This window comes from Alosa alosa, chromosome 24, assembly GCF_017589495.1.
Source record: "Alosa alosa isolate M-15738 ecotype Scorff River chromosome 24, AALO_Geno_1.1, whole genome shotgun sequence".
In the NCBI taxonomy this organism is placed as follows: domain Eukaryota; kingdom Metazoa; phylum Chordata; class Actinopteri; order Clupeiformes; family Clupeidae; genus Alosa; species Alosa alosa.
Window position 1 is genome coordinate 956,472 of NC_063212.1, and position 26,438 is coordinate 982,909.

At 43.5% G+C, this 26,438-nt stretch overlaps 2 protein-coding genes across 4 annotated transcripts in view; one reads left to right on the forward strand and one right to left on the reverse strand.

The window, feature by feature from the left end:
• The window catches only part of LOC125289483 (sodium/hydrogen exchanger 9B2), a 23,943-nt gene extending 15,503 nt beyond the window's left edge, over window positions 1-8,440 (forward strand). For all 3 annotated transcript variants that reach the window (XM_048236359.1, XM_048236358.1, XM_048236357.1), the window contains exons 10-12: window positions 164-300; window positions 2,919-3,111; window positions 8,168-8,440. In XM_048236359.1, coding sequence (XP_048092316.1) covers window positions 164-300; window positions 2,919-3,111; window positions 8,168-8,232 — 395 coding nt within the window. In that variant the 3' untranslated portion in view covers window positions 8,233-8,440. The remainder of the gene's footprint in view (window positions 1-163; window positions 301-2,918; window positions 3,112-8,167) is intronic.
• A 2,817-nt stretch (window positions 8,441-11,257) lies between these two features.
• Window positions 11,258-26,101, reverse strand: LOC125289199 (cyclin-dependent kinase-like 2). Its single transcript, XM_048235906.1, has 11 exons — window positions 25,858-26,101; window positions 25,501-25,695; window positions 24,204-24,382; window positions 23,082-23,194; window positions 13,790-13,935; window positions 13,419-13,507; window positions 13,221-13,317; window positions 12,601-12,761; window positions 12,412-12,493; window positions 11,971-12,109; window positions 11,258-11,828 (listed from the first exon to the last, which is right to left on the reverse strand). Exons 1-11 carry the CDS (start codon window positions 26,023-26,025, stop codon window positions 11,728-11,730), a joined length of 1,470 nt encoding a protein of 489 aa, XP_048091863.1. The 5' UTR covers window positions 26,026-26,101; the 3' UTR covers window positions 11,258-11,727.
• Window positions 26,102-26,438: the final 337 nt, after the last annotated feature.

Genomic DNA, 26,438 nt, shown 5'->3' on the forward strand with positions numbered 1-26,438 from the left:
TTAGTCATCAGTGGGATATTTTGTCACAATTCTTATTCAACAGAAAGCTTGTGTCAGAGCATTTACTTCCTCTTGCTCCTTCCTCATCCTTCGCTCCATCTCTCTCTCTCTCTCTCTCTCTCTCTCTGTCTGTCTCTCTCCATCCCTCCTATGTTCCCTGCAGGGCTGGGAGTGGCAGCACTGCTTGTGGGTCTTGTGGTTAGGGTGTGTATAACATACCTCACGGTTCTGTTTGCCGGCTTCAACCTAAAGGAGAAAATCTTCATCTCGCTTGCCTGGATGCCCAAAGCCACAGTGCAGGTGTGTGTGTGTGTGTGTGTTTGTGTGTGTGTGTATGCATGCGTGTGTGTATGTGTGTGTGTGTGTGGACATGCTGTGTGTCAGGGTCCCAGTTGTTGCTGTCTTGGCGGTGGCCTGGGACATCTTTCAGCCCCCTCCTGTTTGGCCTGATCGGAGCAGAGATCATCATCTCCACACTGAACCCCAGCACTGTGGGTGGGTCGCTGACAACCAATAACATGGCTCTCTCTATTTCACACATGCCTACAGTCCTCCTTCTTGCTTTCCATCATCACACACACACACACACACACACACACACACACACACACACACACACACACACACACAAACAACACATAGAGGGAGAGAGAGAGCTGCTGTTTTTAAAAAAAATCAATGCATGACCATTAGGGGCATACTGGCTGTCAGACCAGACCAGACAGAGATTTTGGGGGTTGTGGGTGAAGAATGACAGCAAGCAAGTGGGATGGGAAAATGGGGTGGGGTGGGAAAATGACCACAGGTTGGATTCAAACACAGGTCCCCATGGACACTTGGATGGAGTGCAGAAGCTGCAGCAACCTGCACTGCAGCTCCCCCACACTGAGATGGTTTTAGAAATAAAGACTGCTGTGTTAGTCATCAGTGGGATATTTTGTCACAATTCTTATTCAACAGAAAGCTTGTGTCAGAGCATTTTACTTCCTCTTGCTCCTTCCTCATCCTTCGCTCCATCTCTCTCTCTCTCTCTCTCTCTCTCTCTCTGTCTGTCTCTCTCCATCCCTCCTATGTTCCCTGCAGGGCTGGGAGTGGCAGCACTGCTTGTGGGTCTTGTGGTTAGGGTGTGTATAACATACCTCACGGTTCTGTTTGCCGGCTTCAACCTAAAGGAGAAAATCTTCATCTCGCTTGCCTGGATGCCCAAAGCCACAGTGCAGGTGTGTGTGTGTGTGTGTGTTTGTGTGTGTGTGTATGCATGCGTGTGTGTGTGCGTACGGCGTGTGTGCGGCGTGCGAGCGTGCATGAGAGAGAGAGAGAGAGAGAGAGAGAGAGAGAGAGAGAGAGAGAGACGTGTGTAGTATTTTGCAAATGTTGTGAATGGGTGTCTAGTAAGAGCAGGCTCATTCTTATGAGTGTGTTTGTGGAGTGGGGTGTTGGGTGTTAGATGGGGTACACATTAGTGAGAAAATGATGTGTGTTTATGTAGTGGTCCAGAGCGTGAGCATATATTTATAGCACCCATGTCCATTATATGTCTATTGTGTGAATGTGTGTGTGTGTCTGTATATATGTATGACCAGGGGCGGACTGGGACCAAAAATCGGCCCTGGCATATTTGGCCCAAGTGGCCCTCAAATCGGTCAGGGCACACCTAATTAAATACAAAATCTTTGCATTACCCTCCTTAACTATGCATATATTTTCAACTGTCATGGGGCACTGAAAGTGATGTAGGCCTCATTGGCTATCACTCTGACTGATCAGAGGTAGCCATGGAGCACATGATGTCCATATTCAAGTAGGCTAACAAGCAATTATTAAATTATTAAATGATTCAATAGGCTACAATTGACAGCAGCACCAAAAATTACTGAAGCCTATGTGTAAAGAGTTAAATTACCCAGATTGTCTTAGACATTAATGTAATTTATACCAGTTATCACTGTAGGACAACTGAAACAACTCGAAATAAACAGGGTTGTTGCTGGAAATATTTTATTCCTGTAGGCTATACTACATTGCTGGTACATTTTGGAACATTATAGCTACATTAACTAATTATCTTTAATGTCTTCCAGTAGCCTATCGTATAGGTTACTGTATATTAGTTGGCTTGTGCATGAATATGACTGATGTTTTGTAGCCTACATTTCCGTCAGTCTACAGTCTTTTAGCCCATCTTTACCATGATAACCCTTCCAAGATAGAACCCTTTCGACGCTCTACTTTGAGAGACCAACCACCACTCATGCCATCGATGTTACACACATAGCCTACCTGCTCCACCACTGAGTTCTTATGTAGCCTTAACTAGGCTCCACCACCTGCTCATTGTCCCTTGCTCTGTATGCTTGCTTATATCCTCGTTCAAACTCAACGAACTTCAACATGTTGATGACATATGCTAGCCTACTTGCAATATTGTATTTTTGAAGCTCCTACATTGGTGTTACTTTTGCACTATATTGTCACTACCGGAACCCGCCGCAATTTCGTGTAGGCAACTTCCATTAACTTTTGATGCGCTCACAAAATCCTGGCTCTGAGCCAAAATGCGAGGGGTGGGGCCTGACATGAGCTGTTATTGGATCAGTCGAGTGTCAATATGGAAATGTAACCAATGGGCCGCTGGTTGTCCTTCCTTTGGGCCGATCATTGGCCAAAATTATTAAATTATAGACTTTTTTATCGGCCCAAAAGGTGCGTCGGCCCACCGGGAAAATGCCCGGTATGCCAGATGGCCAGTCCGCCCATGTGTATGACATTAAGTGCTGTTTCTGTAATGTTTATGTGTATACAGTATATGGTGTACGTCATGTAATTGGCAAGACTCAAGGTCAGACTACTATTCTTAGCATTCATTTAACTGGTGTCTGTATGTTTGTGTGTGTGTGTGTGTGTGTGTGTGTGTCCAGGCTGCAATTGGCTCCACAGCTCTAGACCTGGCACGTGCGGAGGGCAATGAGGTACTGGAGGAGTACGGGCTGCAGGTGCTGACCGTGGCAGTGCTGTCCATCCTCATCACTGCACCCATCGGGGCTGTGGCCATCGGCCTCGCCGGCCCTAGACTGCTGCAGAAATACACCAGCATGCCCGACGAGCAGCCAGGTATGTACTCACACAAACACACACATACAGTACACTTGTCCTACACATACACAAACGAAACACACACACACAGCACATACACTGTACAGCACATCATTCATGCACAGACACACGCACACAGGCACACACACACACACAGGCACGCACACACACACGCACACATAGTGATATGTACAGCAAACACATACATGTAAAGTAACCCACATGTATGGTATACTTAAAGTTCATTTTCTCAAATAAACTGATGTGCAGTTAAGGTATAATTCCCAAGTTTACTTTAGATAGAAAGTTTATTACAGTTTTTTCCAATTGCTAAAACACAATTCTGCAAACTATTGTGGTTTTATCAAAATAGTCAACACAATTCACAAAACCACACACCCAAACTGCAAAATACCTCATATAGCACTGCAACCAAAACTACATATAGCATTATCAAACCTTTGCACCAAATGGCACACACTTCATTCATATTACCAGATCTTGGTCTAACCAACTACACACTGTTGGGCATAATGAAAATCAATCTCATTTTTAGTATGCTTTGCTATAATACTAAAATAGTTCAAATTGTAGAAAATTCTTCAGATTGTTCACATGCACAGAAATATTTGCATATGCACACACATGCTGTTAAAACTTTTTTTTCACCAAACAAGTCAGTGCAACATATGCACAGCAGATATATTTACATTGGAGTGAACAAAAATATGCACAGAAAAAAACAGTAAACTGAAAAAGAAAATTGCAGAAAAATATTGTCTTCTTTGGCCATGAACACCTCTACCAGCTCTCACTCTTCCTCCCCCTCTCATTCTCACCCTCCCTGCAATGTCTTCCATTGTTGGTGCTCACATGTGGTCTTTTCATAGTGCTTACTTCCTGATTGAAGTGGTAACAATTAACCATTGACATGTTGGGCCAGGTGGCACATATGTTGGCCAATTAGCTCCTGCAGTGTCATTTTGAATGGCAGTGTTTTGAAATGTGACTTTATGTGACCGTGTTCTGCATTTGAAAAGTGCCATTTTGAATTGCAAAATATGTGTAAAGCAGAAAATGTGTTTAGAGTTGTGGAGACTTGAGAAGACGTTTTGCTCTCTGTGTGTCAGTTTAAATAATTGTTTTGCATGTTGCCAATTCAGCCAACATCAGAAGTTAAACGTCTATAATCCAAGTCGTCAAAATAGAACAAAAACTCCAAAAATCCAGACAGGCAATATCCAAACAGAGTCCGAGTCAAAGATTGCAAACAAAACTCACAAAACAGAATGTTCCTCGGTTTGGCAACAGTCAGCGAGCAAAAATGACCCACGCACAGCAAGAGACAATCTGACAATGAGTCACAAGTAGAGCAGGGTATAAATAGGGTGGGTTAAACAAGCAAATAAGAAACAGGTGAGGACCAAAAAATGCAAGTGGAGAGAGAGAGCTGTGATGGACCGGCTTGATCCGTGAGACGTGGAACGTTGGATGTAACTGTCGGAGGGACAGGGGTAAGTGAAGCCAGACTACTGAAGGACCCAGGACCCGCTCGATCAGGTAGGCTCCGATGAATCGAGGAGCCAACTTCCGGGAGTCAACCTTCAGAGGCAGGTTTCTTGTGGAAAGCCACACTCTCTGCCCCTTCCGGTAGAGGGGTGCCTTGAATCTCCGTCGGTCAGCCAACCGTTTCATCTGGGACCCCGAGTGCAGTAAGGCAGCGAGAGCTCGCCTCCAGGTGGACTTGCAACGCTGGATGAAGGCCTGGACGAAAGGCACAGAAGCTTTTGCTACATGGGAAGAGAACAGAGGAGGTTGGTAATCCAGGGAACACTGAAAAGGAGACAATTGGCCATTGGTTTGTGGGTTGAATCCAGACAAGGAGGGTCCAGTCACAAAATCCAAGGCAATGTGCGACCATGGTCGGTTGGGAATATGGAGTGGTTGCAGGAGCCCAGTAGAAGGTTCATTGGAGGTCTTGTTACGTGCGCAGGTTGAGCAGGCCCCAGTGAATGTACGAACATCATCCACCATTCTGGGGCACCAGAAACATTGGCGGAGACAGGCCATCGTCCTCCTGACCTCAGCATGACATGCCAAATCAGAGGAGTGACCCCACTGCAAAACCTGAGAACAAACAGATCTGGGAACAAACCTGCCCCCACCAAACACCTAGTGGGCAGAATAGTTTCCGCAGCAAGAGACACCCCAGGATCACCGAACTGCCGGGAGAGGGTATCTGGCTTGACATTCCTGGAGCCTGGAACGAAAAGACAGGGTGAAGTTAAAACAGCTAAAAAACAAGGACCACCTAGCCTGGTGGGCATTGAGGCGCTTAGCGGTCTTCATGTACTCCAGGTTCCTGTGATCAGTCCAGATGAGAAAGGGCTTCTCAGCACCCTCCAGCCAGTGACGCCACTCTTGCAGAGCCATCTTGACAGCAAGGAGATCTCCGACATCATAATTCCACTCCGATGGGGACAACCTATGTGAGTAAAAAGCACAGGGTTGCACTTTGTTATCCCAAGAAGACCTCTGAGACAGAACAGCCCCAACATTGGAGGCATCCACCTCAACAATGAACTGACGGGAGGGGTCGGGGGTGGCCAAAACAGGAGCAGTGCTAAATCGTGACTTCAGTTCCTGGAAGGCCCGCTTCGCAGCTTCACACCAGAGGAACCTAACAGAGGATGAAGTTAAAGCGGTCAGGGGAGCTGCTATGGAACTGTAGTCACGAATAAACCTCCTATAAAAATTGGTAAAGCCCAAGAACCTCTGGAGGTCCTTGCGAGATTGTGGGGTGGGCCATTCCACCACCTCCTTAACCTTCCCCGAAACCATCTCCAATCCACCATTGTTGATGATGAATCCCAGGAAGGACGTAGTGTGCTGGTAGAAAACACATTTTTCCGCTTTAACAAAAAGCTGATTCTCCAACAATCTCTGAAGCACTGCCCGTACATGACTGACATGTTCTAAAAGAGACTTGGAAAAGATTAAGATGTCCTACGGGATATGGTAAACAGGTTTTTGTTTGTTTATTTGGATGACATCATTAGCAATAGCTCAAAGGCAAAGCACAAGTGTTTCGAAACACTGCTTCGAAACGTGGTTCAAAACAGCCATGTCATGTGACCACTGCTTCGAAACATCGTTCAAAATCCCCATGTCATGTGACCAAAGTTAAGTGAACCTTGATTGCATTTCACGGTGTCGGCAGAAGCGTGCCCAGCGTTCAATTAACAGTAGCTTTCTTTTTAAGCAATAACCATGATGGTGTAGTGGTTAGTGAGGGTGTTTTTTGCACGGTAACCCAGGCTGCTCAAATGTGGTTCGATCCCCGTTTGATTTGTAAGGCATTGTTTCAGATCGTATCTGTTTATGTTTTCTTACTTGACCATTAACCACACAGTTTCAACTAAACTCTCAGAATGGTCAAAAATCGAGAGTTTTTATCAGAAGAAAGTGATTTAGAGAACACATAGTGGCAGCAATAAGATTCTCTTTATTGTGACTTCATGTGGTCTCCCATCCAGTAATTGACCAAGGGCATGCTGCTTAGCTTTTGACAAAGACTGAACACAGGTAACACAGCGAGCCACGAACTTTAAATACTACATCTCCAATACGAAGCATTTGACAGATTTGTTTCACCCTAAACAGCTCTGAGGTGTCGGAATTGTTTCAAAGCTTCGGAACAATTCGGCACAATTGCTTCGAACGTTTCAGTGTTTCATAAAGCCTCGCTTTGCCCATCCCTAGTCAAAGATATGCAAACAAATCAGGATAACTCACAAAACAGGACGTTTCCTCGGTTTGGCAACAGTCAGAGAGCAAAGATGACCCACGCACAGCAAGATACAATCTGACAATGAGTCACAAGTAGAGCAGGGTATAAATAGGGTGGGTAAAACAAGAAAATAAGAAACAGGTGAGGACCAAAAAATGGCGGGAAGGAGAACAAAGGCAGGAAGTAGGGGTGTGGCCAAAAGCACATGGAAAACCAAAACAAAAGCAGACATTGAAAAACACCGAAACAAGCCAGCAGAGGGCTACAGGAAAACAGAGTTCTGAAATATAAATGGCACACTTGTACATACCGGTATGTTTATACTTCTTCAGACTAAATTGGCCCACTTTCAGTTTATAATGGTAAACTCGTAAGTACTGAGAACTGTACTGTATGTAAACTAGTGAAGATAGTTATACTTCTAGCAGACCTTTTAGTTTAGTATACATTTCATATAGTTTCATATAGATTTACGTTAAATTTTTAAGGTGTATGTAGTAAACTTTTAGGTGCACTACAAGTGAACTTATAAGTGTACTGTTTAGTAATAAACAGCATTTATATTGCCTATTTATATTATATACTACATTTACCGATATATTTTACACACATCAATGGCGTAGACTGCCATGCAGGGCGCCAACCGGCACATCAGGAGAACTTTTGGGGTTTAAGTGTTTTGTTAGGACAACCTACAACCTTCCGGTTCCTGGACGACCTCCTGAGCCACTGCCATCCAACGCTGATATACATTTCTGGCCCAATTTTTCACATTCCTGATAGTATAGTTAAAGTATATCCTCAGTAAAATTTAAGTTTACCGGGAGGGTAGTATTAGAATCAGTTAAGTTAAATGAGTTAAATTAAATTAAATGAGAATCTGTCACACAGCCTCTCAAAGATCAGTCTCTGGCTACAAGTACATGCAAATATACTTAGACTTTTCCATCAAGTATATTAAGTATTTTATCATAAGTATAAGTACCAAGTATAGGTTACATACATATCTTTATGTATACTGATTGGTATAAGCCAAGTATAATTAAATTTAGTGTATCTCTGATCAGTACACAAAAAGTAAGCTATATGTATGCTTAGTTCAAAATAAGTAGACCAGCAGTGCACTTCCATACACTTGTTTTTGCTAAGGGAAGATGAGAGGTGAGTGCTATTCCATGCAGATGATGCACACACAGGTTAGGGCAAGGAAACGGAAACCCTGCATGGAGAGTTGCTGTTGCGCTGTGTGTTTACGTGTGCTATTATTTCTTATTCTTTTCACAGAGAAACCAGAAGCATCTGCAGCTCCTGATGGCAAAGACAATACAACCTTCGAAAGCAAACTATAGAGAGAGAGAGAGAGAGAGAGAGAGAGAGAGAGAGAGAGAGAGAGTGCTATGACTAGTTATATTATTACTTTCCCTACTCATATTTATATGGTCACACAGACACTCATGTGATATTTCTGCTCAAACAACCTGCAAGACATCTGAAACATCAAAGTGATTACTTTTGATAAATGCTCTGATTAAAGAAGGCAAAATATTGTTGGCAAAAGACTTGTTTATTTACAAATGTATGCATGTTGATGACATGAACTCTGCATGCTCCTGAGTTTAGAATAAAACTTAGAATAAGTTCAGCATAAAATGAACTCTTGTTTAATCCAGAATTACAGTCAGATGGGTGGGACTCACACAACATAGCACTTATCATGATATGCATCACTCCCCGCTGTCATAGCAACCAATATGACCGAGATAAAGACAATGCAGGTGTGGTCTGTCTGTGGAAAAATCCTGTTATAGACAGACACACACACGCACACACACACACACACACAAACACACACACACACAGAGTTTCCAAATTCAAAAACAATTTCTCATACAGCAGCACACATACACCATACACACTTTGTCTGTAGCGTGTTTACTTAAGGGAGAGGACAAGCATCCAAAACCTTATGAGGTTTATGTGGTGCAGACAGCATAATCAGTTTAAACAGTTGAAACAGAAGTCTGTCACTCTTATATACACACCTAAACAAGACACAGCATCTCTCTCTCTGCCCGCACATGTTGCACAGAAAACAATGCTCGCTACATACATATAAACACCACTACCACATTTAGTTTCTCACACCTCCACTAATCTCTCCTCTCCTCCCAGTAATCGCTAACTCAGTGAACACCCACACTAGGGATCACCACTCCATTGCATCACTCTACATACCTTTCACATGCACAAGCTTAACATATCAGGGAAGAGGGATCCCTCCTTCTCAAGTGCTCTTAAAAGCTTGTCCAGAATGTCAGTGTCTCTGTTCTTCAGTGCACTTTAGCAGGAATATATAGACCTCGTGTCTGGCAATATACAGTACGTACTACAGTAGATTCTATTTGTGGGTCAGAAAATATAGTTAGATACTTCTTGTGCATGTGTGCATATTTAAAGGAGCATTAAAGGGAGAGAGTGTGTGTGTGCGTGGGGGTGGGAGTTTGAAGAGGCAATGTGTATGATGGTCGGAGGCACAGCTGGACTGCTCCTCTTTCAGCTGACTTTACTCTTTGGAGGCTCTTCAGGTGAGCTCGCACACTTTCTCTCTCTCTCTCTCTCTCTTTCTCACACACTCTCTCTCACACACACACACACACACACACTAATAGACAGGTGGCATTAGTCACTGAATCCTAAAGCTAGCCATCATGGCACTTGGGAGTGCATACATGTACATGTTTGTACTGACATAATGATATGAAGTTGACGTATAACAAATGCAGTTGTTTTACATGGTTACAGTGCTAATATATGGATTAACAATGTCTGACTGAGAAAGTACTATGAACTTAGTTACATTCAGTCCAGTTGTTACACATTATAGCATAGCATTATAAACATTCTTAAAGGCTTATAAGGAATTCATAAACGCAAATAAATAGCCTACAGTATATACAACTTTTTACATAGTCATGACTGCACTTATAAAGTGTTATAATGTAATTGTAAAAGAATTTAAACACATTCGTAAAGGGTTATGAAGTATTCATAATGCCTCATAATAATAGAAATGAATACAATATTATAAGCCCTTATAGCTAATGTATCACAATGCATTATAACATTTATTTTATCTCTGCAATGTCATTATTACTATCATCAAGAGGTAATGGCTTAATTACACAGCTGTTACGGCTTATATTATTATATTGCATTTGTTGTTCCTTTATTTTTTATATAATTTGTTTTATTTTGTACAGCACTTTGGGCAGTGAAAACTGTGTTTACATGTCTTTTATAAATATATTTCACTTACTTACTATTTTTCTTACCTGTCTACCATTATGAGGTCTTGTGAAGACTTCATATCCCTATATATATATATATATATATATCTATAGACATATATATATATATATATATATATATATATATGTCTACTAGAAAAATAATAAGTACCAGTAAGTGAAATGTATATTATGTTTATATCCTTAAGAAATACAGGCTTTTAAATACAATGTCCACACAACATTTGTGTGTAATATTAATGTTTTATAAATGTTTTTGGTTGATCTCTAGGATTGGGGATTCCATGGCTGGACGGGTTCCAGCCACCTGAGCTTGATGGAGCCCCAGTTGTGCCAGTGTGCACAGTTGTCACATTAACGCCTCCATATCCAGCTTCAGCTGTTCCAGTAGGCCCTCAGCCACCAAGCAGTGTGTTACCACACAAGACACAAGCCCCTCCCATCCTGAAAAGAACTCATTTGCTGTCTCTGCTGGTCTTCCTCCTGTCCAATCAGAAAGGTGCTGATCACAAATCTGCTCAGAGTGCTGTGGTCATAGGAGCCAGCCGTCATCATGGCAGCGCTGCTGTTTTGCCCTGGTGGGAGGTGTTGAGGCAGGAAAAGGGTGGGGCCAGGCGGAAAGGGAGGGCCAGGTCTGTCCACGCATTGGCCTGGAGTCAAGTCCTTCAAAAAGCATCAGACTCGGACTCATCTGAGGAGCTCGAGTTAGTATGACCAGACATCCCCATTCTTCAAGGACATTGCCCGTTTTTGGTAGCCTGTCCTTAGTCAAAATGCAAACCAGAACGGTTCCCCCCTATCTATAGGTAATACAATTTCTATTCTAATCATGTTGACCACCAAATTGGAAATGTTTTCCAAGAAATGTCCCTGATTTTCATCTTAGAAATCAGGTCACCTGAGAGCGGATGAAAACTAGCACTCAAGCTAACTCTGGCTTATTAACAGCTTTTTATCTGTCAATTAATGATCATTGTCCCTATTAAATAAATAAACAAACAGATAAATAAATAAAAATACCTCGAGATATTTCTACACATACATTACATACAGGCATGGTCTTTGGTTATTCTTTATTGACACAAAAAGCAGCAAAATGAGAATATTTATACATGTATAGGGAACACTGCAATTTTTTGTACAAAAATAATAAACTATGCGGTAAATTTAGCATTTGTATAATATTCCCTTTTAATATGTAAAAGTCTATCACAGTCTCCTTATGCTTTCACAAAATATACAATAAAAACATGTAACAGGTTGGGATATCGTCTATTCTACCCCTGAACAAGCTCAACTCTTAAAGCATAAGGAGTTTGAGTTCTGCCCACTGAGCAATATCTGTCCTTTTCCCTGGTCCAACATAAACAGCTTTGTACATCAACTCAAATTGTTGTCTTCACAACAGTGATGAAATACAACATGTAGGCAATGCAGAGCTTTTGCAGTATACGTGTGGTATTTCAACAAGGTATTTCCCAATGTGAAGAGGGGCATGTGGAAAGCATCAGAATGTTGTTCTGTGTGATTATCTCCTCATATGCCCAGATGTGTATTGCAGTGCAGGTCCACTGCCGCTAGAGATGGGATCTTTGTCTCTCGCTTCTGATCCTTCTCTTTAGTCCACTTGTGTTTTCCTGTGACACCAACACACACATGCCAGATTTGATTTACATTTCAATATAAAACAAAACCATTGACCATTTAATTCTCTCTCTCACACACGTGTGCACACACACACACACACACACCCACACACACACACACACACCCACACACCCTCTGTTCCTCTGAGCTCTGGCAGCAGTGTGTTCTTGAGTTCCGGGAGTCGGATATCTTCCCGATGTGTGTGTGTGTCCCTTCTCTTCATCACGGTCCCAACTGACCGCTCACACACCAAACTTCTCTCACTGGGTATCTGAAGAGAACCCAAACACACAGACAAACACCGACACACACACACATGGATTTTCTTGATTACAACAATGCTAAATACTACCAAAACAGTTATGAGTAAATCATGAACACATTATTCTTGTATTAACATTTGCAAAAGCCACACACCACTTACCACACACCTTAACCTGTAGTGCACCTCAGAGAATGTGTCAGTGACCATGGAAAAGTTACTGTGGGAAGATTTCTGACGTGCTCTAAATATCATACCTCATACCAGTTGAAGCAGGGATAAATAACCCATTTTTACACAAACACACACACCTGTACGGCAAGGTGGCTGGACACAGACTGCTGTGAGATTCGGTTGAGAATGTTGACATGTTTCTTAGTCTTGTCAAAGGACCTTAACAAACAAACAAACAAACAAACACACACACACTTAATTCAGTCCACATTTCATATGCATTGAAAAAATATGTAGAATGTAGTGCATTTTGGGAAATGCAATACTTAAGTGGCCCTGGCATGGTCAGGGGGTTCTGGGTAATGGGAGGGATGGGTCTTGAGGAGGAGGCAGGCTCCTGGCTGGTGAGGGGGCAGGACTCTGGCTCATCCTCATTGGGTTTCACATGTGCCATGGCTTTAGAAGGGGGGTCTTTAGGGGCAGGGGCCTATGAAGAGGAAGACATTAGAACTCTGTGTGTGGGAGAGAGAGAGAGAGAGAGAGAGAGAGAGAGAGAGAGAAAGAGAGAGAGAGAGAGAGAGAGAGAGAGACACTCTCTCAGACTGTGGACACTACATCCACATTATTTCGTTGAATCAGAAACACATTTGGCGTTTTTGCCTCTCATATACACTACACTGGTGTTTTCACAGGCTGTCAGCTCGTATTCATTCAAAACTTTGTGTTTTAATGTGGACACCGAATCCAGAAACATCTCAAAACAATGACGTAGAAACTCATGTTCCCTTCCTGACTAGACCTTGTCAGTGAGTGAGTGAGTGAGAAAGAGGGAGGGGGGTCTACAAAGATGAGGACGATTAGGATGGATGAAAGCGTGTATGAGAGTGAGGGAGACAGAGAGAAAAGAGGAAGAGTGGAGGAGGGTGTTAGTGTGGATGTGCCTCACCCTCCCCTCCTCTGGCTCCTGTTTAGCTGCTACGGCTCCTTTAAGCCAGCTATGGCTCTCCTTCACGTCCTCTCTGGAGCTTTGGACCTGATGAAACCTGAATAATAGAGAAAGGGTTGAGCTTTGTGTGTGTGTGTGTGTGTGTGTGTGTGTGTGTGTGTGTGTGTGTGTGTGTGTGTGGAGTGAAAGTGTGGGTACCTGACATTAAAGCCATCTTTGGTAAAATACTCATGCTGTTGAAGATCCACACAGCACGGTCTGTTATCAGGGTCAATCTGCAGACATTCCTGACACACACACACACACACACACACACATAAATAACAATGTAACTGGTAAATCTGGTAAAGATTAACATGTGGTGAGTGTGCCTTTGTGCTCAACCATGTGTACAAATGTATGCATGCTTGCTTGCTTGCTTGCTTGCATAGCGTAGTGTGTATGTTTTGGTTGGTTGATTAGTTGGTTGTGTGTATACACGTGTGCACGTGTGTGTATGTCTAAGAGAGAGAGAGAGCGAGGGAGAGAAAGAGAGAGCGAGAGAGAAAGAAAGAGAGTGTGTTTTCTACCTTGGCAAAGCTGGCAGCAGATTGTGTGAGTGTCGGGAAGCGCATGTTGAGTGTGTGAGTGTTTGAATGCAGGTTCTCAGGAAGACTGACTCCAGAGAACAGTGGGTTTCTATAGAACATCTCCTGGTGCCGTGGTGTGAGACTACCTGCGCACAAGCACAGACAAACACACACAAACACACACACACACACACACACACACACACCAAACATTCCTAATGGTCACACACAGATTAAGCAGCACCCTTAATGGCATAGGGTAGAGTTTTCCCCTGATCACTCCAATGGGCTGTTGGACAATAGTTTGAGGAAATTGATGGCTATCAATGAAGGATAACATTGTGAAGAAAAAGGTCTGAATATGAGAGTGTCTGGTCACAGTCTTGTTGGAAGGGGATAATAGAAGAACATCCACTTAGCGTCCACTCAATACGGACAACTCTGCCTGGGAGTGGAACCGTACAATAGATTTGCCAGGTGTGACGCCCACCTGGGTGAAAACCACGACCCCTATGGGTCTAGTGCAGTCAGTGCACGGACAGTGCTAGGCTTTGGTGTCCTAGGCAGCCTAAGTGCCTTATTGGTTTCACCTGCACTTAGAGGTTGGGCTATAAAAGGGGCTTCTCTCTCTCTTACCGTTGGGCACTTTTTCCTTTCATATAGGCACTATTTGACTTCTTTCCTTCACGGACACGCTCTCTATCATTCTTCATCTCACTCTATCTTAATGATAATTTCCTTCCTTTACAGCTAACATCCTGATACTGATCTACTAGACGCTCACCACATCCATACACGCACGACATTGCACCAACATACCCTAGACACATATTATTGACCTGATTTGATTGCACTTCTTTAAATAAATTATTATTCTTTACAACCGTTTCTTGTCCCTCATTATGTGATGGTGTGAACGAGCCCACGCCGTTACATAATTTGGGGGCTCGTCCGGGATCTAGCCTAATTGGTTGAAAACCTGACCATAGACTCACGTGCTTCCAGGTGAGAACATCCTCTGATTGTTCGTTGGTTAGTTGTAGGCTCTGGTAAGTCAGTGTGCTCCAGCTGGGCTCTTGGCCTTTCCATCGGTGCACAGTTTGTTGTTTTGTTTGTTATTTTAGCTTCTTGTTTTTGGGGACAATTCCGGCCTGGAGTTGTTTTAAATTCCTGTCAGGGGTACGCTTCGAACAGTTAAACTGTTGCGAGTTCAGCGTTAATCAGCCATCCCAAGACCGGCACGTTCCCGAAGCCTAGCAAGGTCAGTTAGCTTCCTGGTTAAGTAATTAGGAACCAGAGGCCTGCGTTATCCACACAGCTACCGTGGAGTTCAATGTCAGTCAGCTGATGCTTTCACCTGGAGGTATGTTCGAGTATTTTAGTCCACGCTTGCGGATGTGGTAAGTGTTTTTCTTTGTTTGTAGCTTAGTTTGTTAGCTTTGTTGTTTGCGTTCGCTGCGCTACATCTTGATACATTGTAGCGAAGTTGCTCAAGGAACTTGCAGTGACCTAATTATAGGTTGATTGACGTTCATCATTGTTTGTGTATGTCTCGGCGACGTTTCGGGCTATGCAGGCGAACGCATAGGCGATTTAAAGTTACTGTTTTTTTGAGGTTATGCCTCGTTTAACTTAATGCTTGCATATACATAACTTGGCCAATTAATAAAGCGAGTGAGTTAGACCTGTTGGAACTTGATGTTCTGTGTTATGCTAATGCTTGATTGTCTGAACGTGATGTTCAGCACTTAGCTAAAGCTTGTTTTGAGAACGATAGGCTATTTTTGTGGTTTTGCCGGTAGGTGTGCTTAGTGGTAACACTTTGACACTGTAGCCTATTGACCCATTGTGCGTGGGGAAGTTATAGTAGCCTGTGTGATTTTTCTTTTTTCTTTCTACATTCTCATTGTGCCTCAATTTTTATTTTGCGTAATTTTTGTGCCTCTGTTATTGCTGTTGTAATTTAGCATCGGCTTATTGCCAATATTGGTCAATTAGGCATAAGTCATAATAAAGGGTTTTATTGGGTTTATTGGTTGTATAGCTCATTGTGTTGAACAATGGTGTCTTCAGACTTTATTGCTGACCCTTCTGAGGAGTTGCTTTCTGGCTTGAGTAAAGCTCAACTGTTAGAGGTGGTTCAACATTACAACTTGATTGTTACTGCTCAAGAGAAAAGTATAAAGAAAACATTGTATCTTTCTGTTAAAAACCAGTTGGAGGTTAAAAGCATCTTAAAGAAAGCTGAGGCGAGTGTCGCATCAACAGTGCAGCTTCAGAAGCCTAGGGCAGATAGTGAGGATAGGGTCTTAAGGGAGAGGGAGCTTGCACTGCAGGAGGCTGCACTCAAGCAAGAACTAGAAATCAGGCGCATGGAACATGAGCTTGAGATGAAGAAGCTTGAGTTGGAGTTCAGGAAAACTGAGCCTCTTCAGCCACCTCCTCTAGATGTTAGCAGGAACATCCGCCTCGTGCCACCTTTTTCCGAAAAGGAAGTAGAGAGCTACTTTGCCCATTTCGAGAGTGTGTGTTCACAGGGAAGGCGATGGAGGTATATGCTGCTCTTAGTGATGAACAGGCTGCACGGTATGAGGTCGTGAAGAATGATGTTCTCCATGCGTATGAGCTCGTCCCTGAGGCTTATCGCCAAAGGTTCAGGAATGCAAAAAGATCAGATAAACAGACATTTGTTGAGTTTTCACGTGAAAAGCAGAGCTTGTTCGACAGGTGGTGCATTTCCCAAAGAGCAGAGTCCAGAGAGGAGTTGAGACAACTAGTCCTCTTGGAGGATTTTATGAATTGTGTCCCCGAGACTGTGGCTCTTTATCTGTCTGAACAAGAAGTGAAAAACATTAATGATGCTGCTGTTCTAGCGGACAAGTTTGTCCTCACACACAAGCGCATTCCTTATAATCGTAGTCCTCAGAATAGGCGAGTGGTGCCTCACAGGGAAAATCAGTTCGGAGATGGTGATAAGTCCTCACCGACAGTCCATTCTCACAGCTTCAAACGTCCTCCATCCCGTAAGACTGAAGTAATTTGTTTCCACTGTAAGAAACCAGGCCATAAAGAAGAGTGGTAAACACACAAAGGGTTTTGGCCTAGTGGCAGCTTGTGGCGTTGACATGTCTTTGAACACAGTTACAAATGCTGGCCCTGTGGTTGCTACTGAAGTTGGCAAAAGTAAACTTGACACCGACTATGCTCCATTTGTAACAGATGGTTTTGTTTCTTTGCCTGATGAATCAGGTGGTGTGCTGGTTCGCATACTGAGGGACACTGGGGCAGCTCAGTCATTTTTACTTTCTGGTGTGTTGCCTTTGTCTGCCAGCACTGACACTGGAACGCAGGTGTTGATCAGAGGTTTTGAAATTACTCCTGTGCAGGTGCCATTACATCGAGTTCATCTGTCCTCTGAACTGATCAATGGTGATGTGATGGTTGGAGTTCGTCCATCTCTCCCTATTCAAGGTATATCATTTGTTTTGGGTTTAATTGTTTAATGACTTGGCTGGGTCGAAGGTGTGTGGTAAGGCCAATACCGTTTCTCCCCCTATTGTCTCGTCTTCACCTGAACTACCGCCGAAGCCTGATCGGTGCTCTAGGTGGCATCTTGATGTCTTTCCAGCATGCGCCGTCACTCGTGCTATGGCGAACCGTGGTGTTGAACCTGATGGTGTGTCCCTAAAGGACACTTTTCTTGTCTCTCCTGATGACCGTAGTTCTTTAAAGCTACCAATAGGGGAGATAGAGAACACCGCTACTAACCCTGGTGACACCACTGGGGGTGACGAAAGTTCAGATGTTGAGATTGAGTCTGTTGGAGTAGTCCCTCCTCAGGTGGTGAGTGGTAGTGAGTCACCATCTACTCTGTTAAATACTGGTGAGCTTGAAAGTTGTTCCTTGCCACATTTGTTTAAGGTTTCATGTGAGGAGCTGATTAATGAGCAGTCAGCTGACCCCTCTCTTGAACCTTTGTTTGCTTTGGCTGCTCAAGACAGTCCTGATAATGTGTCAACCTATTTTATTGCAAGACGGCTTGTTATGTAGGCGATATGTGTTTCAACAAGAAACTTTTTCCAACACTGTTGTGCAGGTGGTTGTCCCACATAAGTTTCGGAATGCTGTGTTAGACCTAGCGCATAATGACGTAGCAGGACACACTGGAGTGCGCAAGACTCGTGATAGAATTGTGCGTCGATTCTTTTGGCCAAAGTTGAGTAAAGATGTCTCTTCTTATGTTAGATCTTGTCATGTGTGTCAATTGACCGGCAAACCGAATCAGAAGATTCCTGTTGCTCCTTTACATCCGATCCCTGCTGTGTCAAACCCCTTTGAGCACCTTATTGTTGATTGCGTGGGTCCCTTGCCTCGCTCCAGGCGGGGCATAGCTTTCTGTTAACTGTAATGTGCCAGTCCACACGATACCCGTCAGATTATCCACTAAGGTCTATTACTGCTAAGTTAGTGTTGAAGGCTCTTACTAATTTCATGTCTATTTTTGGAATTCCGAATGTCATTCAGAGTGATCAAGGCTCCAATTTTATGTCAAAACAGTTCTCTAGGGCATTGAAACAACTGAAAGCCAAACACAACATCTCAAGCGCTTACCATCCTCAAAGTCAGGGTGCCCTTGAGAGATTTCATCAGACTTTGAAGTCTCTTATGCGGTCTTACTGTGTTTAGCTTGGGTCTGACTGGGAGGAGGGTCTCCCCTGGCTACGTAGCAATTAGAGAGGTGGTCCAGGAGAGCACGGGCTTCAGAACTTGTTTTTAATGAACTTGTTTTTGGTCATGCAGTAAGAGGGCCAATGGCTGTTTTGGCTGATGAGTGGTGTGTAGCTGAGGCCCCGGTTAATGTGCTGGATTACGTTAGTGGCTTCCGCTATCGGTTGTATGAGGCTAGAGCAGCTGCTAGACGTAAACTGGGTAAAGCTCAGTGTAAGATGCAACGTCTTTTTAACCGAAAGGCTGAACACCGTAGCTTTAATGTTGGTGATAAAGTTCTGGCTCTGTTGCCTCTTGTGAATAGTCCCTTTCAAGCATAGCTTTCAAGTATAGCGGCCCTTATGAGATTGTCAAGTTCCTTCCTGACCATAATTATCTCATTAGTACGCCTGAGCGGCGGAAGAAGGTACAAGTTTGTCACATCAATTTGTTAAAACTTTATTTTCATCTGTGCCATCTACAGTTGTCGCTTTGGTTACCACCACTCCACTAGGGAGCTCTAGTGATTCAGAACCTGTCTGTTTTGGCAATGGGGTTCCGTCTCTAGATCCTGTCAGTGAAGAGTTTGATGAGGGGGTGAGGGGTCCATCGCAGGCGATTGTGGAGGGTCGCTTGCAAAACTCTGAGTTCTTGGAAGACTTGCCTTCACATCTCTCTCACTTGTCTGATCTAGAGAAGGCAGATATCATTGGGTTGATTGAGTCCTTTCCTAGTCTCTTTCCTGACGTTCCTTCCCGTACATCTGTGATTGAACGTGATATAGACGTTGGCGAGGCTTTGCCCATCAAGCAGCAAGCCTATTGTGTCAATCCGAGGAAAAGGGAATTGTTACAAAAAGAGGTTGATTACCTTCTAGCCAATAATCTTGCTGAACCTAGCTTTAGTCCCTGGAGCTCCCCCTGTCTGTTGGTTAATAAACCAGACGGAACGTATCGGTTCTGCACTAATTATAGGTGATTTAATTCAGTAACAAAACCTGATTGCATTACCACGTTGCGATGACTGTGTGGATCGTGTTGGGTCGGCTAGGTACGTGAGTAAATTTGACCTTCTAAAAGGATACTGGCAGGTCCCTCTAACGGCTAGGGCTAAAGAGTTATCTGCCTTTGTAACACCTGACAATTTCTTGCAGTACCAGGTCATGCCTTTTGGGGTCATGAATGCTGCCTCCACATTTCAACGGCTTGTTAATTGCGTTTTAGCTGGGATGGGTGGCTGTGATGCATACATCGATGATTTGGTTCTTTATAGTAATAACTGGGTTAATCATCTAAAACAGATTAATGAACTTTTCACCCGACTATCTGCAGCAAACCTTACGGTTAACCTGGCCAAATGTGAGTTTGCTCAGGCTAGCATCACCTATGTTGGAAAGGTAGTAGGAGGTGGGCAAGTTCGACCAGTAGAGGCCAAAATTGAAGCCATTTGTAATTTCCCAGAGCCGGAAACCCGCCGGGATCTCCGGAGGTTTCTGGGTATGGCGGGGTACTACAGAGCCTTTTGTAAAAGTTTTGCCTGTGTAGTTGTGCCCTTGACAGACCTACTAAGCCCAAAGACTCCATATGAATGGTCTGTTGTGTGTCAAAAAGCCTTTGATAATGTGAAGTGTCTGCTTGCTTCTGCCCCTGTTCTCTCCGCTCCTTATTTTGATTGTCCCTTCAGTGTTGCTGTTGACGCCAGTGAGAGTGGCGCAGGTGCAGTTCTGTTGCAGTTGGGATCTGACGGTGTAGAGCACCCTGTTGGGTACTTCTCTAAGAAGTTTAATCGCCATCAGCGAGTCTATTCCACTAGCTTTAATCCTAGCTGTTCAACACTTTGAGGTGTACCTTGGCTCTTCTTTAATTCCAGTAGAGGTTTACACTGATCACAACCCGTTGGTCTTTATTAATCGAATGAAGAATCAGAACCAACGCATTATGCGTTGGAGCTTAATCCTTCAACAATATCCACTAAGGATAAAGCACATCAGAGGCAAAGACAATGTTGTTGCTGATGCTTTGTCTAGAGTTTGATTCTGTTTTTCTCTATCTTCCTCCACTGCTTTCATGCTGCCTGTTTTCCCTTCATTCTTTTCCCTAGCCCAGAGCCTGGATCTAGGGAGGTGTTTGCATGTGTGGAACAGGTGGTCGTTTGTTTGTTTGGGTTTTTGGTTTGCCTTGCCTTAGCAAACCTTTTTAGGGAGGGAGATGTGACGCCCACCTGGGTGAAAACCACGACCCCTATGGGTCTAGTGCAGTCAGTGCACGGACAGTGCTAGGCCTAGGTGTCCTAGGCAGCCTAAGTGCCTTATTGGTTTCACCTGCACTTAGGGGTTGGGCTATAAAAGGGGCTTCTCTCTCTCTTACCGTTGGGCACTTTTTCCTTTCATATAGGCACTATTTGACTTCTTTCCTTCACGGACACGCTCTCTATCATTCTTCATCTCACTCTATCTTAATGATAATTTCCTTCCTTTACAGCTAACATCCTGATACTGATCTACTAGACGCTCACCACATCCATTGCACCAACATACCCTAGACACATATTATTGACCTGATTTGATTGCACTTCTTTAAATAAATTATTATTCTTTACAACCGTTTCTTGTCCCTCATTATGTGTGATGTGTTGCCAGAACACCAACCGTATGGACCCCAGAGCGATAGCACAAAATCAATACGTCTTACAAGGCGAAAACGCAGAAAGGCTAGATTCAGCGCTAGCTATCAAGGTAATCTCTCTGATCTAGAAAATATGATTAAACAAATTAGGAAAGAAACTGACCAGGAATTGAATCGTAATGTTAAACCAATGACCTTGCAACCTACTCTTAAATTAAGTTCACCTGAAAGCGTGGAAGTGAATGAATGTGTTGAAGCAGATGTTGAACAATGTGCAGGATTACTAAACCAGATCACCCTGACCTCAGAAATAGTTGATGATTATTGAATGTGAATAAAAGAATGGAAAAAGAACCATAACTGCAAACAATGACCTCATAATAAATAATAAAGTGCGATGAATGAAATGTATCATTACAAGTATTTTAGTAGCCTGACCTTGTAAAGTCTAGGGAATTATGCATGTAAAGAATTGTATGTCTCAAACTGTGAAATGGGTAAAGTGCCTTAAACTGTTTAAATGAATGTATTCAGATTGCATTGTGTGAAGAGTTAATGCCATAAGTGTTTGTAACCTGTAAGAATGTAACCGATCTCCCTTGATGACTGTAAAAGTGTATGTTGCTAAATGTAATGTGTCACATGGTTATAATTGCCATTGAATGTAAACTGTTTGTGTAACCTCTGGAAACTATTTGTAAACCTGAATGTAATGTATCATCTCCGAAATGTAACCCGGAGAAGTATGTTAATGCATGTCATCTTAAATTGTTGGTTAAGATCAGTGACTTCTAGAATGTATTAGCTATCGTGAGAATTTTCCCAGCTAACGTGAGAATATTCCCAGCCATCGTGGGAACTTCTAGAAGGTTCTAAACTGTTGTGGGAAAATAGGATTGATTTGTCTCAGGAATGTGTGGGGGAGGTTAAGTCCACCTAGTATAAATAGGGGTCGAACCAAATGATCGGGGCTGCTTCTTCTTTTTTCCTTCCTTCAACTCGTTGGGTTTTTGCTTTATGATGTCGTGCGCGTTTTTAGAATTAGATCCTCCGAAATTGCTGAGAAGCGAAGTGTTGGACGTCGTGCCAGGCTGAGTCGCGGACCGAAACTCCGTGGAACCTGTTGCAGATATCAGACCTGCTACTCCGACAGAGAGTGACTGCAGAAGACAATCAGCTGACTTTTTCCCCTTTTTTGAGGACTTACTTTTTTCCTTCTATTCTCTTTTTCTCCATTTGTGGATTTACCATTTTTATTGTAATCTCTTCTCCATGTGTGGATTTACTATTTTCCTATTTTGTGGATTTACTCTTTTTATATTTTCTATAACATTGTAACCTGCAAGTGGATATTACGCCACATTTTGTTAACATCCCCAAAGTGCTGAAAAGTAAAGAACTCATTTAACCTTGGCATCCAATTCTTCAAGCAGTATTTTTGTCTTTTCTTGGTTTTTCTACGAATTCCAGCAGGAGGGTAAGATAACTGGTTTCTTCTGTGGTTATTCATCTGCTCTGTCTAAGACTTGGGTTAGTTGGACTAATAAAATCTCCAATCTAAATTCTAGGGTCAAACATCTTCGCACGTTAGCCAACTGTTCGAGACCTAGGCGTAGTCGCTCCTTATTTCATAAACATCTCCATAAATCCACCACGGAAGCCTGATCAACTTCCAAGGGGGATATTAAAATAGGAGTAATAGGTTATCTGCGCAGAGAGGGAAGGCGTGCGACTTATTTCGACAGTAGGTCCCTGCTATCTACAATAACCTCAAGGGGGTATCGTGGGTCTTAACTGCCTAGGCCTGGGGTTACGTCTGAGAAACGGCTGACGTTGACTAGGTTCTGGGGGTTACCTGCAGGGGGCAACACATGTGATGGTGTGAACGAGCCCACGCCGTTACACAGGGGAGGAACTTAACTGAATGTGTGTGTGTGTGTGTGTTTGCTTGTGTGTCTTACCGATGCATCTGATGATGTGGTAGAGCTGGTCAATGTCGGAGTCACCAGGAAACAGAGGTTCCCCACTCAGCATCTCCATAAACAAACACCCAACAGCCCAGATATCCACAGCCCTACACACACACACACACACACTGTTAATCTCTCACACATACACACACACACACCATATCTCAGATATCCACAACTGTACACGCACAGATGGACACAATTGCATAAAATGACCAAAACAGATATCTACAGTGATGGCCAAAAGTATTGGCACCCATGCTAAAGTTGACTGAAAAGAGGAATATAAAATGATCTTTTGGAAATTGATCTTAATGCCTTAAGTGAAAAATGAGGAAATATCTTAAATTCCCATAGAGACAGGCAGATTTTTATTTTTAAAGGCCAGTTATTTCATGGATCCAGAATACTGTGCATCCTGATAAAGTTACCTTGGCCTTTGGAATTAAAATAGCCCCACATCACCACATACCCTTCACCATACCTGGAGATTGGCATGGGTGTTATTTCAGTTAGCCTATTAGCTGGTTTGATTTGCATTGAGCTCAATGAGCATCAAACCAGCTAATAGGCTAACTGAAATAACACCCATGCCAATCTCTAGGTATGGTGAAGGGTATATGATGATGTGGGGCTATTTTAATTCCAAAGGCCAAGGTAACTTTATCAGGATGCACAGTATTCTGGATCCATGAAATAACTGGCCTTTAAAAATAAAAATCTGCCTGTCTCTATGGGAATTTAACATAGGGGTGGGAATACTTATGACCCCTGTATTTTAAGGAAGATCATTTATTTATTTATGATACATTATTCATTCACTAAGACAATTGGTGTCCTTAAAGGTTAGCTATTTCCTCATTTTTCACTTAAGGCATTAAGATCAATTTCCAAAAGATGATTTTATATTCCTCTTTTCAGTCAACTTTAGCATGGGTGCCAATACTTTTGGCCATCACTGTACAATCTAAACTGTTCCGATATCTACACCCTTACTCTGACACTCTCTCTCACACAGACAGAGCTGATCACACATAGCAGAGCCAAGTTGCCCATACTCCAGGATGCATGATGCTCAAGCAAAACCCCACTCTGCGGGACGGGACTACCTACTTGCCGTATTTGGGGTCCCCCACGAGTAGCTCAGGCGCTCTGTACCAGCGCGTTGCCACGTAGTCCGTGTAGGCCTCCCCCGGCAACGCCAGTGTCCGTGCAAAGCCGAAATCACACAATTTGACCACGCCCTGCTGTGACACCAGAACATTCTCCGGCTTCACGTCCCTGTGGATGATCTACACACATACCACACCATCAATGACATATAGACTGTAGGGATGATCTACACACACACCACACCATCAATGACATACTGTATACTGTAGGGATGATCTACACACATACCACACCATCAATGACATATATACTGTAGGGTGGGACTAGAAAAGGATGCTTCAGTGTGCCTCGTCACTAGAACAGTATTGATCAAGTTTGGCAGGCGAGTGTGTTGTATGCAAGGGGGTTTGCTATCTAAAAGTGTAGTGTTTACTGTTGAGCAGATCAGGACACTGAATGTGTTAAAGAGTAAAGACGTGTTTGGAATGAAGCGTAAGCATTGGCACTGTCTGGTTCAGGTTTGTTAAGAGTGTGCAAATAAGACACAAAGAATGTGTTGGTGTTGTTGCCTGTGTGGTGAAAAGCATGCCTCCACAACTTGACAATTGTGCAATTTTCCCAGCCTATTGTCTGGCCAAACCAATGAAATACAGCACAAAGCGGTGCCAAGCAGTCATCTGAACATGCCTAATAGGATTAAAATATTCATCACTTTTGGAAAACAGATATGGGGGTGTTTGTGTGTGAATGTGTAGGCCTACGTGTGTGGGTGTGTGTGTCACATAATTGCTGGAGTCAACGCTGAATGGTGTGAGCTCATCAGCAGGATCACCTTTCACCACCACAAACACAGACAGACAGACAGAGACCCACACTTAACCCTTAAGAACGCAGGTTCATGTAGCCTACTCCACTGGGTGAGTTTTCTGGGGCTGCGTCACTATCGCACCCCCACCCCACATGTTTTAAATGCACCTGATTACTTAAATGAAGCTGCGATGACAAGGGGATAAAATTGTCGCGAGGATAATACATGCACACTCAGGGCTAAGTATAGGATATAACTCACAAGGAAACACTCTGGACACTGGATTGATAAAAGGGCCTGCTGTGGTAGATAGCCTATGGATCTGTCAAACATAACACAAGGCCTAATAACAGCACACACAATTACTGATAGACATGACTAAACACAGAGAGCACATTTGTGCAAAAAAACTCACTCGCTCTCTCTCTCACACACACACAATAGCTATAACGCGCGCGCATATGGTGGCTATTCGGACTTCACACACACATTGTGCTGGTGACAGTAGCTGAGAGCCCTCAGGATCTGGTACAGATAGGCCCGGCATCGGCTCTTCTCCAGCCCAGAGGAGTGGAACTCGAGCTCATCCAGCAGGTTCCGGTCCACAAACTCGAACACCAGGTACCAGCGGCGTCTCCGCTTGCACACCTCCAGCAAGCTGACCAAGTTCTCATGCCGCAGTTGCTGCCACACACAAAGCATCAGTGTTTAGTGATGGGTGTAGGCTAGCCAATTTTAAGTTAACAGTAAAAACATACTGCTTTAAGTAAATAGATACCGGAATAGGTGGATTCAGGCATTTTGTTGGAGAGTTAACTTTACGCACAACCCAAAAGAAAATCTTACTTTCAGCATCTTTATCTCGCGGAGTGCGATTTTCTTCACGCTTTTGTCATCCTCACTCTCCAAAAACTTCTTCACAGCCACAATCTTTCCGGTCTCGCGGTTGCGGCACTTCATCACCATTCCGTAACTGCCCTCTCCGACAAGCCCCAAATTCTCATATTTTTCCATCAAGTGTGAGCTGGTGCTGCGCTTCACCTGCGCAAAACAGCGATGTCTTTGTTGTGTAATTGTAGCCAGCCTTAATAATGAAGCGTCTCAAACCCACCCACACACGGCGGCTTCATTTTACCAGGACTCTGTTAAAGTCAGTTATATAAACACTAAAGTTAAACCATTAAACATTTGCTAAAGCTCTGTTAATGATTGTTGACCGGGGCATTGCGCCCCCACCCCACTTTCTTACCGGTTTTAAAAATGCTTTTCCAAGTTACATCCCACGGGGATGCACGCCAGATCGTCAGGCGACAAAGATGTCCCCTGGAGGAAAAAAAGTCACTAGTCACGCTACTGTTTTCGCGCCTACTTGCATCTGCGGGTTGATCAACGAGAAGGATCAGCTGTCAGCGCAGGTTAACCATAGC